Source organism: Pelophylax lessonae, assembly GCF_965119305.1.
Source record: "Pelophylax lessonae genome assembly, chromosome: 6".
NCBI classification, from domain to species: domain Eukaryota; kingdom Metazoa; phylum Chordata; class Amphibia; order Anura; family Ranidae; genus Pelophylax; species Pelophylax lessonae.
In genome coordinates, this window is record NC_138773.1 from 229,379,355 (window position 1) to 229,395,595 (window position 16,241).

General features: G+C 47.4%; 1 protein-coding gene across 2 annotated transcripts in view; it reads right to left on the minus strand.

Annotated features, from left to right (window-relative positions):
* Nucleotides 1-16,241, minus strand: part of LOC309557982 (UDP-glucuronosyltransferase 1A1-like) — a 166,241-nt gene that overhangs the window by 94,312 nt on the left and 55,688 nt on the right. The window contains exon 1 of one of the 2 annotated variants that reach the window (XM_082260885.1): nt 7,008-7,902. The exons of the other annotated variant lie outside the window; for it this stretch is intronic. Within the exon in view, the coding sequence (XP_082117011.1) occupies nt 7,008-7,871 (864 nt within the window). The 5' untranslated portion in view covers nt 7,872-7,902. Of the gene's footprint in view, nt 1-7,007; nt 7,903-16,241 lie in introns of those variants that run through there. 2 annotated transcript variants of the gene reach the window in all.

The following is a 16,241-nucleotide window of genomic DNA, read 5'->3' on the forward strand; positions in this document are numbered from 1 at the left end:
CAGGCATCTTTACTTTACTATGAAACCAGCAGGCAGTACCTAAAGCCACCTCTTTGTGGACCTCATGCGTGCACTTGTTAACTCTTTCCTTCCTGTACCATGTGGCCAGGCTATGGGTCTCTGTAACACGGGTTCCATCATGATTGTTTGGGTAAACTTGCCACTGGAGAGGGAGCATCCCTACCGGAGGACCTGTCACCGTCATCAGGTACCACACTGATTACTGTCTGTAATGTACCTTGTACTAGTTATTGGTTACCCATGGCAATTACATTCCTTCTCCTTGTCTTTGCTGAGTAAACTTTTAGTTGTGGCTTTGCTTCATATTTCACTTGTTCTTTACTGATCCTAGTTCTTTCATATGCCAGAAACCATCATGCACTTGTAGCACCCTCTAGTAGGCTAGAGTGGGAATGTACATAGTTGTTTAGTGTAGGTAAGTTTGGCTTGCCTGGCAGCCAAGGCTGGGTTTTTCTGGGTCACGGTTTGAGTGACTCAGGGACGCTGGAATGACTCATCAGACAGCATCACTGTTACCTCCCCCTACTTGCTGGAATTTTGAGAAACTTCCAGAGAAATGGGGGGAGGTTAGGAGGAGTTGCCTGGAGTATTGAAGAGGGCCCCAACCAATCCCCGGCCAAATGGACTGGCAGGGGAGGGACCTCATAAATACTCAGAGTCAGGCTAGCAGGGGCAGTGGAGTGGGAACTGGAGTGCTGAGGAGGCTGTCAGAGACCCTTGAGGATAGCCGCCTAGTCTTGGGGGGGGGGCCCTGGGGTCTGGGAGCTCAGGTGCAGGAAGGATCCCTTACAATACACGAAGAGCCTTGTCCAGTGGCACGGAAGCAGGTGTGAGGACAGCAGGAGCCAACGAGCAAGTCCAGGAGATCTCCAGGGAGAAGACAGCCGGGTGGCGTGTGAGTGAGATGGTGGGGGAGGACTGAAAGGCAGCATGAGAGGACTGAGAAGTGTCAATCTCTGAAATGGTTGGAGAGTGAGTCTGGGAGGACTGTGAAAGAATATCCAGGAGGGATAGTGAAAGGGGAGACTGCACCAGGTGGGCTGGCAGTGCCTGAAGAGGTGGTGCTAGGATCAGTAGCCGCAGGAGGACAGCTGGACACTGGGACTTTACTACACAACCAAGGGGCCCCCCTGCCTGTAATGGGCCTTTGCTTTATCTGACGTTTGTCAGATCATCTATCAGTGTGTCAGCTGGGTCTGTGATTTTTGTGCTGCATGCAAGTAATGTGCTGGAGGAAGCTGAGGAGTGTGTACATAGACTGTACAGATAAAAGTTGTCCCTAAAGAGTTTAGCTAAAGTCCAGTGGGTATCCCAAAATACCCCTAACCCCCATTCCAAGTTCAAATCCATCAAATAATCAAAAAAACAAAGCTTCAAGGGCTGTTTCTTGACTCAAGAGTGCTATGGAAATTCTGTTTGCCTGGCTTTGCAGAGTGGGGGATCCCTTATTCACCAGTGGCTCCTGTGGGGGTAGTGCCTAATAATTCTTAAAATTATTTCAGACCAGGCTTAGAACAGTTGATGCAACTATTACATAAACATCTTGGGGATACAGTGTCAGGAACCATAAACCAGGCGGAGACAGAAAATGCAGTTAAAATCACACCTTTAATGGAATATAACACAGTACAGGAATGTAGTCAAAAACTGAAGTCAGGGTTTGGATGCCAGAATGAGAAATCAGATGAGCTAGGGATAGTTAGCCAGAAATCAGTGTAGCAAGGAGCCAAAGCAAGAACAGGTATCTGAAGAGAAGTCAGCCAGGCCAGGTCATACACCTGGATATCGTTGACCATACAAGGGCGAGGAGAGAATGAGCTAAGCTGCTTGAATAGCCAAAAGGGGCTGGCTGTAGGCTGGACTAATGAGGCAGGTTAATGGTAACCAGGTGAGTCACTGTGGAAACAAGGAGTGGCTGGTAATAAACCGACAGCTGAGCAGCTCTGAGTACTGAAAGAAAAGAGCTATCCGTAAGTACCCGACACCAGCCCTGACAGTATCCCCTCCTCAACGACCCCTCCCCTTTGGGGGGGGGTCCGGCTTCAGGGGAAAGTGTCTATGGAAAGCACGGAGGAGGGGAGGGGCATGTACCTCCAAGGATGAGACCCATGAGCATTCCTCTGGACTGTAACTCCTCCAGTGACCTAGATATTGTACGTGTCCACAAAATGGAGTCAATGATAGAGTGTATCTCATATTCCTCATGGTTGTCAACCTCAACTGGGCAAGGGTATGGTACCAAGGTGGTATAGGGAAACATAGAATATGTTGGAAATACGCATGTTGGAAGGAAGATCTAATACTTAGGCCACTTGGTTAACCTTGTGGAGTATGTAAAAAGGCTCAATATACCAAGGCTCCAGTTTTAGTGAGAGAACATGGAGTCGAAGGTTACAGGAAGACAGCCAGACCTTCTCTCCACTTTTGTAGGAGGGCACAGGTTGGTGTCGGTGGTCAGCATGGTGTCTGTACCTCTCTCTGGAGCATTGCAAGGATTCTTAGACCTGCACCCAAGTGGAACAGAGTTCCCAAAGATTTTACTCTAATCCAGGAATTCCCTGCGAAAGGAATGTGTTAGGCAACGTGGATGGCTGTAACCCATAGTTCACCATAAACAGAGCTAATTGGGAGGCGGCATTGATGGCCTTCTGTCCAAGTCCTCAACTCAGTTAGAGATTTTGCAGAGCAATGTTGGCAGCTCTGCACATGTTCAGTTTTCATTGAGTTTCTATGCAGAGCATTTCCTCCCTATCACATCTAAGCAACCCATATGACTATTGAGTGCAGATGCAGATGCAGACAGCGACATTAGTGGGAGCCACTGCTATCAATCTGCCCTATGAGGAGGGAGAGAGCGGAGAGAGCTGCTTCTCTTGGACAGAGAGCTGGATTGAAATCAGGCTCAGGTAAGAATTAGGGGGGCTTGGGGGTGGGTCCTGGTCAGAGAAGGTTTTTAACCTTAATGCATAGAATGCATTAAGGTAAACAAAGCGTAAGGTTTTAGGCCCACTTTAAGTTCTTTATCTCGTTTTTCTGAAACAACATTCCACCTCAAGCATCTAGGAACTATTCCCTCTGAAATATATAACATAATATCCATGTGTGGATTTCAGTCACTATAATATTTTTTTACCAAATGAGGGTACCCCTGATATCCAAATCGGTCTCATTGTGATGTTCAAAATTTTTTTCTGTTATTGTGATATTCAAAAATATCCATAACTGAACACACTAGCAGCTCAAAATATCCAATGTGTCAAAAAAAATTTTTAAGTAAAAATGTGCAATTAGTGCAAACAAATAAATGTGAATTGAACAGTTGCAGATACTCAATAACAGAATATAAATACTGATATATCATAAAACCAGTGGTGGGATTCAGCCGGTTCGCACCGGTTCTATGGAACCAGTTGCTAACTTTCTGCAAGCAGAGCAGTGCGCCCCGAGGCCGACCCCGCCCATTCTGTGACAATAGCGAATGAAAATTCGCTATTGTCACATGGATCCTCCTCCTGGCCAATCAGGGAGCGGGTCCTCCTGCTTCCCGATTGGCCGAAAGGCAAATGCCGTGCAATTGGCCGAGGAGGCGGGAGGACTGAGGAGACGCGGGGAGCCGGCGACCGAAGAGAAGCTGCTGTGATGACCGTCCGTGAGGTAAGTAAAGGGGTCTCGCGGGGGGAACGCTGGCACTGCAATGATTGCGGGCAATGCTGTGGGCACTTTGCAATGATCATTGGGGGCAATGCTGTGGCGCTCTGCAATGGTTGGGGGAAATGCTGTGGGCACTCTGCAATGATTGGGGGCAATGCTGTGGCGCTCTGCAATTATTGGGGGCAATGCTGTGGAGCTCTGCAATTATTTGGGGCAATGCTGTGGGCACTCTGCAATGATTGGGGGCAATGCTGTGGCACTCTGCAATGGTTGGGGGCAATGCTGTTGGCACTCTGCAATGATTGCGGGCAATGCTGTGGGTACTCTGCAATGATTGCGGGCAATACTGTGGCACTCTGCAATAATTTCGGGCAATACTGTGGCACTCTGCAATGATTGCGGGCAATACTGTGGCACTCTGCAATGATTGAGGGCAATGCTGTAGACACTCTGCAATGATTGCGGGCAATACTATGGCACTCTGCAATGATTGGGGGCAATGCTGTGGGCACTCTGCAATGATTGCGGGCAATGCTGTGGCACTCTGCAATGATTGCGGGCAATGCTGTGGCACTCTGCAATGATTGCGGGCAATACTGTGGGCACTCTGCAATGATTGGGGGCAATGCTGTGGGCACTCTGCAGTGATTGGGGGCAATGCTGTGGGCACTCTGCAATGGTTGGGGGCAATGATGTGGGCACTCTGCAATGATTGCGGGCAATACTGTGGCACTCTGCAATGGTTGGGGGCAATGCTGTGGGCACTGTGCAATGATTGGGGGCAATGCTGTGGGCACTCTGTAATGATTGCGGGCAATACTGTGGCACTCTGCAATGGTTAGGGGCAATGCTGTGGGCACTCTACAATGATTGGGGACAATGCTGTGGGCACTCTGCAATGATTGGGGGCAATGCTGTGGGCACTCTGCAATGATTGGGGGCAATGCTGTGGGCACTCTGCAGTGATTGGGGGCAATGCTGTGGGCACTCTGCAATGATTGTGGGCAATGCTGTGGCACTCTGCAATGGTTGGGGGCAATGCTGTGGGCACTCTGCAATGATTGCGGGCAATACTGTGGCACTCTGCAATGGTTGGGGGCAATGCTGTGGGCACTCTGCAATGATTTGGGGCAATGCTGTGGGCACTCTGCAATGATTGGGGCAATGCTGTGGTCACTGTGCATTGAAAGGGGGGCACGCTGCGCTGGTCACTGTGCATTGAAAGTGGGGCACGCTGGTCTCTCTGCATTGAAAGGGGGGCACGCTGCGCTGGTCACTGTGCATTGAAAGTGGGGCATGCTGGTCTCTCTGCATTGAAAGGGGGCACGCTGGTCTCTCTGCATTGAAAGGGGGCACGCTGATCTCTCTGGATTGATAGGGGGCATGCTGGTCTCTCTGCATTGAAAGGGGGCACGCTGGTCTCTCTGCATTAAAAGGGGGCACGCTGGTCACTGTGCATTGAAAGGGGGCACGCTGGTCATTCTGCTGGGAAAGTCGGAACTGGTTACTAAAATTTTTGAATCCCACCACTGCATAAAACTAAAAAGTGTTGAGCTGTCCCTTTAAAACAAATACCTCTTATACACAAATCAGTAGTGCATAAATCTTACTTGTGAAGCACAATGCAAATAAAAAAACAGACATTTCCACAAAGTGCACATTTAATGTGTGAAAAAAATCATTGATTAAAACAAAATAAAATGTCCATAAAAATACATCAATGCACCGGAGTAAAACACACAAAGATCGGCCGGTGTGCAATGACCCCTGCTCCACTCGAGATCGGTACTGCACTCAGTACTTCTTTTCAGGGCACACTTCCCCCACACCATTGCAACGCAGTGGTCTAAACAGGCCACATTGGAGAAAAGGCATTTGCCTTGTCTTACAGTGGGGGGTGTGGTAGGACTGCACTGGAATAGCCACCAAATGCAGTCCCATCGCATCTGATGTGAATGGACCCTCATGGTATATCAATATTTACATAATAATTTGCATATTTACAACAGTGAATGTGGCTGTCCAATTTCACATTTGGTAGCTGCCACTAAGTGCAGATTTTTACTTTAAATTGTTTATACACAGTAAATACCTGCAAGTTTTCTTCTTACCTCCTGTTGAAGAAAGTCTGTTGTTTACAAAGTTGAATAGTTCAAGCTGACATTTAGGCCCCTTTCACACTTGTGTGACTTGTCCTGCGACTTGGGACTACAAATTTGCATGACAAGTCATACCCCATGATTTTCCATGAGTACCATTCATATCTGTGCGACTTCAAGTCGCAGCAACTTCAAAGTAGTCCCTGCACTACTTTGGTCTGACTTTGATGCGATTTGAGGTCCATAGACCTGAAGATTACATAGGCATTGCTTCCAGGAATGCCAAAGTCACGTGGCAAAATCACGTCAAAGTCACGTGACTTTCAGGTCAAACAAGTATGAAAGGGACCTAAGGGTTCATTTAGACCAGATGCACTGACATATTAGTTTCAATGTATGTCAATGCAAGGACCTGTAAAAAATTAGGTATATGAATGGAAGCAGCTCACTCTGGTGCATTGCGTTGATATGCACTGGTTTTTAGTGGAAAAAATTATAGCAAGCTCCACTTTTCTTTTTCAGCGTAATATGGCGCAACGCATTAGAACGCTTACCAGTGCAGTGCAACGTGCCTCAACGAACTGCAGCGGGCCAGCACAAGTTTGATCCATCCCGTAAACCCTTTTGCATGTTCCAGGAAGTGAGAAGACATTTGCATGTTGAAATGCAGCTTAACACAGCATGCCAACACACATCAATGCACATGCATTTACCATACTCAACATAAACTTTGCAGTGTCAATGAACTGAATAAGCCTAATCAGGGACTCATTCCCGCTCACTCCCCCTCCACTCCCTACCACTTCTTCTGAAGTTTTAAAGGGAAGAATCTTGCCTGAAAAGAGGTGGAGCAGCTTCGGCAAAGTTAGAGTGCCACTAGGGTAAATTTAGTGGGAAACTACTAAGCTTACTACTTAACTACTAAGCCTGAGCTCTGATTGCTATTGTTTTCTGCATTTGTTGTCCTAACCTTGGAATATTGTTTACTTTTGTCGAGCAAGTGTCCTCCAGTAGATAGACAAAGAATCAATGCTATGAGTTATGCATATTTATTTCACCCTGTCCAATCACTACGAGGTTTTATTCTAGTACTGTGTGCTAGGGAAGGAGATATTCATGGAGCTCTTCTAAAAATTGTCTCCAAGACTTTGCCTGGAAAGAATATGAGTCCAGGGACCTGATAACCACACACACACATACAATATAAATACATATTATATACTAGCACATTCTCACCTGATTTAGAGGTTTTCTTTGAACGCAGTTAATTCCTCCTATAAAGACCATATTGGGCATCACCGGCTTTGGATAATCAAAAGTAAAGTCAGATCTCATTAGCCAAATGACTGCATGACCTAACATTTCATGTAAATCGACCTCCCTTTGAAGGAACTCAGAAGCCAGTTGCTGGTATGGAGAGTAAAGTAAATTACACAGAAAATGTGAAGCTATGTCAAAAAAGAAGTTCTGTAGTCTTTGAGGGAAAGTCATATGATCAGTAAGGCCTGAGAACTGCCGTGGTACATAGGAAAGTGGTATTGGACAGTGAGACGATTTTGCATCTTTATGACAGGGTATGGAACGCAAAAAGTATGCAGTAGGTACTGCCAAATGCTCTGCAAGGATCTGGCCACATGGAAACAGGGGATCTGTGAAAACAACATCAAAATTGGTGTCTTCCAAGGTCCGTATTAACTCTTTGTTGTTCAGTAGTCTAACACAAGTATCAAGCATCAGGGCTGCTCCTTGTTGCATAAGCTCACGCATCTTCAGAATCTTCTGCAGAAGAGGTCTTTCTGTGAAAACTTCAGCTGAAAAACTTTTAAAATGACTCTGTAGATGTTCACGGGAATATGACACAGGGTAGAACTTAAAATTATAACCTTCAGAGGCTTGAATATGGATATTGAAGTCTGGCGCTACTACAAAAATCTGGTGTCCTTTTTGCCTCAACGAATCCACAACTGGGCGCATGCTAAGCCAATGGCTGCCTTCAACAGGTACTACAAGCACATTACCAGGCTCAACAAATGTTACATATCCAAAAGAAATTAATATAAGGACAGCCGTGAATTGTGCATAGTTAAACATTTTGTCCATGTCTTCTGAAAGAAGCTTAGCTGTAAGCCGCTTTTGAGCATTTATTGTTTAATGTTTAACAGTCTTCATTACGTCACTATGTAATAAATTTGAACAAAGTTTAGAAAGTCCATGTGTATATTTGTATTGGCAAAATTTTTAACTTGATGCACAGAACATATCCCGGGGCCTTCAAGGCTCAGATGTACAATATATAGTATTTTATGAATTAAACTGAAATTAAATAAGGTTGATCTTCACATGTTGTTTAGCTATATATTAAAGCAAAGAACTTGAAAAATATTATTAATAAATTGGATATAAAGCAGATCATTTATAATAAAAATATTTTATTTTTTAAATGTGTTTGAAAAGTGATGACAGAAAAAGACCATGTGTTCCATCAAGTCTGCTTCTTTTTTTAACCTTTTTTTTTGTCTGAATATATATCTATGCTTATCCCAAGTATGTCTGAATTCACTTACTGTTGACTGACTTGCTACTTCTGCTGGAAGTCTATTCCAAGCATCAACTACTCTTTCTGTAAAATAATATGTTCTAAAATTAGTTTTGAACTTTCCTAGAAATATGTTTCCCCTTACTAAAACTTTTTGTTGGCATGATTACAGAATACAATGAATGTACAGATGCCCCTATGTAAGAGTGGGCCACACACTGACCCTTCATCAGTTCAGAAAATAAAGAACCGCAAAAGGTACATACTTGTATGTTTTATCACAATCAAAATGCATCTACAAGTACTTATTGTGATCCAAATATCTACTATAAGGTCTGCACTGTGATAAAAGAGAAGAAAGGTTAATAATAAAATACCCTATGGAATCATAAAAATATTCACCTGCAGCAACACACAATCAATAGGGTTGAGCGGACACCTAGATGTCCGTGTTCGACGGGTTCGGCCGAACTTTAAAAAAAAGTCCGGGTCCGTGTCCCGGACTTTTACCGAACTTTTCCCGGACACCGAACCCCATTGAAGTCAATGGGGACCCGAACTTTAAGGCACTAAAATGGCTCTAAAACACCAATGGAAAGGGCTAGAGTGCTGCAAATGGCAGCAAAACGTAGTTAAGAGCATGGCAAGTGCTCTGCAAACAAATGTGGATAGGGAAATAACTTAAAACAACAAAAAAAAAACAGAAAAATAAAACAATGTTCTTCATCTCTGAAGGACGAGGCCCATATGGAGTAGGAGGGAGGTTGAGGTGGTGGTGGATGTGGCGGTGTCATAGGCGTGCGCACAGGGTGTGCCTGGTGTACCTGGGCACCCCCTAATCACCTAGGGCACATAGCATTATCGCTCTGTTTGCCAGTGAGGAGATGGGAAAGATCTCCCTCGCACCTGCTCTGCTCTATTTCTCTTTGCCAGCAGGGAGAGTAATGTATCGGGGCCATGTACATGTAGGCAAACACATGCATGTGTATTTCAACTTTGGGGTGCACACCCTAATGCAATAGGCTGCGCACACCTATGGGTGGTGTAGGTGGAAGCGGCGGTGGAGGAGGACCAGGGCCGGATTAAGAGCATCATGGTCTTGGTGCTGAGGATTTTGAAGGGCCTTAAGGGCCGTGCCTTGGCATGCACCCAGAGGAGGAAGGGTGCAGCCATGCATGCCTAATTCAACATGGGATGCTGTCTCTGAAGCCCATAAACACATCCATGCATCGGCAACTGTCCCTCCTTGTCCGGCCTTCGCGCTGTGTGGGGAGGTTCTGAGGGTGCTGCCTGGGGAAGCGAGCATAGAAGCCAGACTTCTGTGTTTACAAGTGACAGAAGAGCGGTCACAGTGAATATGGCCAACCCGGGGCCTATATAAAAGGTGGGGGCCTGCATGGAGCTGCAGCTCCAATAGCCCCTACGTTAATCTGGCCCTGAGGAGGAGGACGAGGTAGCCAACACTGCTTCTTTTCACAAATTTTAAATGAGGGTACACCCCAAAAGAGTGAGAAAGAGCAGAAATGGAACAATGGCTGGGTAAGGTCGGTATCCATTGCTATTCTGCACAAGGTACGGAAAAGTCCCGTGGGATCCATGCCTGGTTCATTTTAATGAACGTGAGCTTGTCCACATTGTCTCTGGACAGGCGGCTGCGCTTGTCTGTTATAACACCCCCAGCCGTGCTAAATACCCGTTCAGATAATACACTGGCTGCAGGGCACGCCAGCACCTCCAAGGCGTAAAGGGTAAGCTCAGGCCATGTGCCCAATTTGGAGACCCAGAAGTTGAAGGGGGCAGACCCCTCATTCACTACATGTAGGCGTGTGCACACATACTGCTCCACCATGTTGGTAAAATGCTGCCTCCTGCTAAGACGTTCCATCTGAGCTGCTGGTGCTGCTGTTTGTTGTGGCGTGCTGACAAAGCTTTTCCACATTTCGGCCATGCTAACCCTGCCTTCTGAGGTGCTGGCGGTGCCCTGGTTGAGTTGGCGACCTCCTCCTCCTCCTCCTCTGCCTTGTGCTTCCACTGTGGCCCCGCTGTCAGATGGGAATGCCAGCAGCATCGCGTCTACCAGCGTGCGCTTGTACTCGCGCATCTTGCGATCGCGCTCCAGTGAGTGAATTAAGGACGGTACGTTGTCCTTGTAATGGGGATCCAGCAGCGTGGCCACCCAGTAATCAGCACAAGTTAGAATGTGGGCAACTCGGCGGTCGTTGTGGAGACACTGCAGCATGTAATCGCTCATGTGTGCCAGGCTGCCCAGAGGCGACGAAAGGCTGTCCTCTGTGGGAGGTGTATCGTCCGTGTCCTCTGTATCCCCCCAGCCACGCACCAGTGATGGCCATGAGCTGGCCTGGGTGCCACCCTGCTGTGAACATGGTTCCATCTCCTCCTCCAGCTCCTCCTCCTCCTCATCCTCCTCATCCTCCAGAACTGTGCCCCTGCTGGACAATTGTGTCCCTGGCGTTTGTGTGTGCAGGAACCCACCCTCGGAGCCCCTTGCGAATGACTGCCCTGAAAGCCTTGGAAATGTTACCTCTTCATCCTCCTCCTCCTCCTCATCCTGTGCCACATCCTCTTCCATCATCGCCCGAATTGTTTTTTCAAGGAGGCATAGAAGTGGGATAGTTAAGCTGAGAATGGCGTCATTGCCACTGGCCATGTTGGTGGAGTACTCAAAACAGCGCAACAAGGCACACAGGTCTCGCATGGAGGCCCAGTTATTGGTGGTGAAGTGGTGCTGTTCCGCAGAGCGACTCACGCGTGCGTGCTGCAGCTGAAACTCCACTATGGCCTGCTGCTGCTCGCACAGTCTTTCCAGCATGTGCAAGGTGGAGTTCCACCTTGTGGGCACGTCACATATGAGGCGGTGAGCGGGAAGGCCGAAGTTACGCTGCAGCGCTGCCAGGCGAGCAGCAGCAGGGTGAGAACGCCGAAAGTGCGCACAAACGGCCCGCACTTTCTGCAGCAGCTCTGACATATCGGGGTAGTTTTTAAGGAACCTCTGCACCACCAAATTCAGCACATGCGCCAGGCAAGGGATGTGCGTCAAACCGGCTAGGCCCAGAGCTGCTATGAGATTTCTCCCGTTATCGCACACCACCAGGCCGGGCTTGAGGCTCGCTGGCAGCAACCACTCATTTGTCTGCTGTTCCATGCTCCTCCACAACTCCTGCGCGGTGTGTGGTTTGTCCCCCAAACAGGCAAGTTGTTAAACTGCCTTCTGTCGTTTACCCCTGGCCGTGCTGAAGTTGGTGGTGAAGGTGTTACGCTGTCCGGATGAGGAGGCGGTAGAGGATGAGGAAGCGGAGTAGGAGGAGTTAGGAACAGGAGGCAAACTGAAGCGCCCTGCAATCCTCGGTGGTGGAAGGACATGCGCCAAATTGCTATCCGCCTCAGGCCCATCCGCCACTGCATTTACCCAGTGTGCCGTTAGGGAGATATAACGCCCCTGACCGTGCTTACTGGTCCACCTATCGGTAGTTAGGTGGACCTTGGCACAGATGGCGTTGCGCAGTGCACACCTGATTTTTTCCCCCACTTGGTTGTGCAGGGAAGGGATGGCTTGCCTGGAAAAGTAGTGGCAGCTGGGCACGACGTACTGTGGGACAGCCACCGACATAAGGTTTTTAAAACTGTGCGTCTCCACCAGACGGAATGACAGCATTTCAAAGGCCAATAATTTTGAAATGCTGGCATTCAGGGCCAGGGATCGCGGGTGGGTAGGGGGGTACTTCCTCTTCCTCTCAAGTGTTTGGGAGATGGAAAGCTGAACGCTTCCACGGGACATTGTGGAGATGGTTGTTGGTGACCCAGGTGGTGGTGTTGCTGACAGATCGTCTGTTTGCGGGGTGGCAGGTGCCGGTATCACTACAGATGTGGCTGGAGCGGCCGAGACTGCAGCAGAAGAGGAAGCAGGATGAGCCAGAGACGTTTCTTGGTTTTGAAGGTGTGTACTCCACTGCAGCTCGTGCTTTGCACTTAGATGCCTGATCATGCAGGTTGTGCTCAGGTTGAGAAGGTTTATGCCTCGCTTCAAGCTCTGATTGCACAGGGTGCAAACCACTCGTGTCCTGTCATCAGCACATCTTCTAAAGAACTTCCACGCTAGAGAACTCCTTTGAGCTGACTTTGGTGCGCTCGTTCCCTTGCTGCGTTGGGCAGTAGCGGGCGTAGTGTCTAGGGCACGGCCGCTCCGCTTCTGCACCCTGCTCCCTCTTCTGCTGTGCTGGTGGCTCTGTGCGACCACCGCCTCTTCCTCCAAACTACTCAGGTCACCTGCATGACGTTCATTCCATGTGGGGTCGAGGACCTCATCGTCCTCCACATCATCTTCCACCCAGTCTTCACCCCTGCCCTCCTTGTCGGTCTCCACAATGCTGAACGCCGCAGCAGTTGGCACCTGCGTTTCGTCATCATCGGAGACGTGCTGCGATGATCCTTGCATGTACTCATCTTGAGAAATAAGTGGTTGGGCATCGCTGCACTCAATCTCTTCCACTTCTGGGGCAGGGCTAGGTGGATGGCCCTGGGAAACCCTGCTGACAGAGTCATCAAAAAGAAGAAGAGACTGCTGTATGGCTTGGGGCTCAGACTGCTTGCCTGATTTGCAAGGGGGTGAGGTGAAAGACGGTTGGACATCGGCTGCAGGTGCCAACTGTGACCTTTCTGCAGTAGACTGGGTGGGAGACAATGTGAAAGAACTGGAGGCACTGTCAGCAGCAAACCAATCTACTATCACCTCCACTTGTTCTGGCCTCATCACTTCTAGGGGCGTATGATGCCCTACCAAATACTGATGCAGGTTCTGTCGCCTACTCACACTTGAGGAAGGTGTTTCACTTGTGCGTGTAGCTGGCACAGATCGACCACGTCCTCTCCTTGCAACAGGAGCTCTAGCAGCAGCACCACCACGACCCAGGCCACGGCCCCTATTTGATGCTCTCCTCATATTTCTGAAATTTAAGATCTTGCCCTAGAAAGGTCTTTATTGAATAGCGGAACAAAAGAACAACAGTATCGCACGGGTGTATCTCACAGTCAAATATGCAAACTATGCCGCAATTTAATGTTTTTTACACCAAAAGGGTGTGTATTGAATAGCGGAATAGGATAAAAAACTGTGTATCTCACACGTACAAACACAGACTAGGCCCGATTAAATTTTTTCCTACCCTAAAGGGAGGATGAGGAAGAGGAGTATGGAACAGGCAGCACCCTCAAATCTTCAGAAGTATGAGATGAACCCCAAAAACTTGGAAAGGTGGATCTCACACGTACCGACACAGACTATTCCGCAATTTAATTGAGCCACAAAGGTTTTTATTGAATAGCGGAATAGGAAATATGATCAAAAAAAAGTGTATGTTTTTCACACGTACAGAAGCACACTAGGCCCCAATTACTATTGTTTGTACACCTAAAAGGATGGATGAGGAGGAGGAGGAGGAGGAGTATAGAACAGGCAGCACCCTCAAAGCTTCAGAAGTATGAGATGAACCCCAAAAACTTGGAAAGGTGGATCTCACACGTACCGACACAGACTATTCCGCAATTTAATTGAGCCACAAAGGTTTTTATTGAATAGCGGAATAGGAAATATGATCAAAAAAAAGTGTATGTTTTTCACACGTACAGAAGCACACTAGGCCCCAATTACTATTGTTTGTACACCTAAAAGGATGGATGAGGAGGAGGAGGAGTAGGAGGAGTATAGAACAGGCAGCACCCTCAAAGCTTCAGAAGTATGAGATGAACCCCAAAAACTTGGAAAGGTGGATCTCACACGTACCGACACAGACTATTCCGCAATTTAATTGAGCCCCAAAGGTTTTTATTGAATAGCGGAATAGGAAATATGATCAAAAAAAAGTGTATGTTTTTCACACGTACAGAAGCACACTAGGCCCCAATTACTATTGTTTGTACACCTAAAAGGATGGATGAGGAGGAGGAGGAGTATAGAACAGGCAGCACCCTCAAAGCTTCAGAAGTATGAGATGAACCCCAAAAACTTGGAAAGGTGGATCTCACACGTACCGACACAGACTATTCCGCAATTTAATTGAGCCCCAAAGGTTTTTATTGAATAGCGGAATAGGAAATATGATCAAAAAAAAGTGTATGTTTTTCACACGTACAGAAGCACACTAGGCCCCAATTACTATTGTTTGTACACCTAAAAGGATGGATGAGGAAGAGGAGGAGGAGGAGTATAGAACAGGCAGCACCCTCAAAGCTTCAGAAGTATGAGATGAACCCCAAAAACTTGGAAAGGTGGATCTCACACGTACCGACACAGACTATTCCGCAATTTAATTGAGCCCCAAAGGTTTTTATTGAATAACGGAATAAGAAATATGATCAAAAAAAGTGTATGTTTTTCACACATACAGAAGCACACTAGGCCCCAATTACTATTGTTTGTACACCTAAAAGGATGGATGAGGAGGAGGAGGAGGAGGAGTATAGAACAGGCAGCACCCTCAAAGCTTCAGAAGTATGAGATGAACCCCAAAAACTTGGAAAGGTGGATCTCACACGTACCGACACAGACTATTCCGCAATTTAATTGAGCCCCAAAGGTTTTTATTGAATAGCGGAATAGGAAATATGATCAAAAAAAAGTGTATGTTTTTCACACGTACAGAAGCACACTAGGCCCCAATTACTATTGTTTGTACACCTAAAAGATTGTGTTCACTGCACCCCACAAAGGTTTTGTTCACTGCACCCCACAAAGATTGTGTTCACTGTACCCCCCCAAAGATTTTGTTCACTGCACCCCACAAGGATTGTCTTCTCTGCACCCCACAAAGATTGTGTTCACTGTACCCCCCAAAGATTTTGTTCACTGCACCCCACAAGGATTGTGTTCACTGTACCCCACAAAGGTTTTGTTCACTGCACCCCACAAAGATTGTGTTCACTGTACCCCCCAAAGATTTTGTTCACTGCACCCCACAAGGATTGTCTTCACTGCACCCCACAAAGATTGTGTTCACTGCACCCCACAAAGGTTTTGTTCACTGCACCCCACAAAGATTGTGTTCACTGTACCCCCCCAAAGATTTTGTTCACTGCACCCCACAAGGATTGTCTTCTCTGCACCCCACAAAGATTGTGTTCACTGTACCCCCCAAAGATTTTGTTCACTGCACCCCACAAGGATTGTCTTCACTGCACCCCACAAGGATTGTCTTCACTGCACCCCACAAAGATTGTGTTCACTGTACCCCCACAAAGGTTTTGTTCACTGCACCCCACAAAGATTTTGTTCACTGCACTCCAAAAGGATTGTGTTCACTGCACCCCAAAAAGATTGTGTTCACTGCAGCCCACACACAGAAAAATGGATGTGGATCACTGACACCTGCCTATCTCCTATCCCACACCACACAGCAATATCGATTGTAGTTTGTAGAACACACTTTCCCTAAAATTCAGCAGACTCTGTCCCTAACAGGATTGAGAAGAGATCGTAGATCAGGAGAACTAAGTGCAGACCCCACCCCACACAGCAATATCGATTGCAGTTTGTAGAACACACTGACCCTATAATTCAGCAGACTCTATCCCTAAAATGCCTACAACTCGCCCTGCCTAAACACTCCGACCTGTCCCTCAATTCTATCCGGACACAAATGTTTTTTTCCTGCCTATCTTTCCCTAATCAGCAGCCAGCACGTTGATGTGTGCTCTGTCCCTGATCTAAGCAGCATAATGACGCCGCTGCGGCTGCCTCGAACTTATAAAGACTTGGTCACATGCTTCAGACGGCCAATCACAGCTACTGAGACATTTGCAGGCATGGCTGGGATGGCTTAAGGCACACCAGTTAAACGATTGTTGATTGGCTGTTGAAAGCCCGCCATGAAAAGAGCGCCAAAGCATGCAAAACCCGGAAATAAAACGACCGAACAGGGATT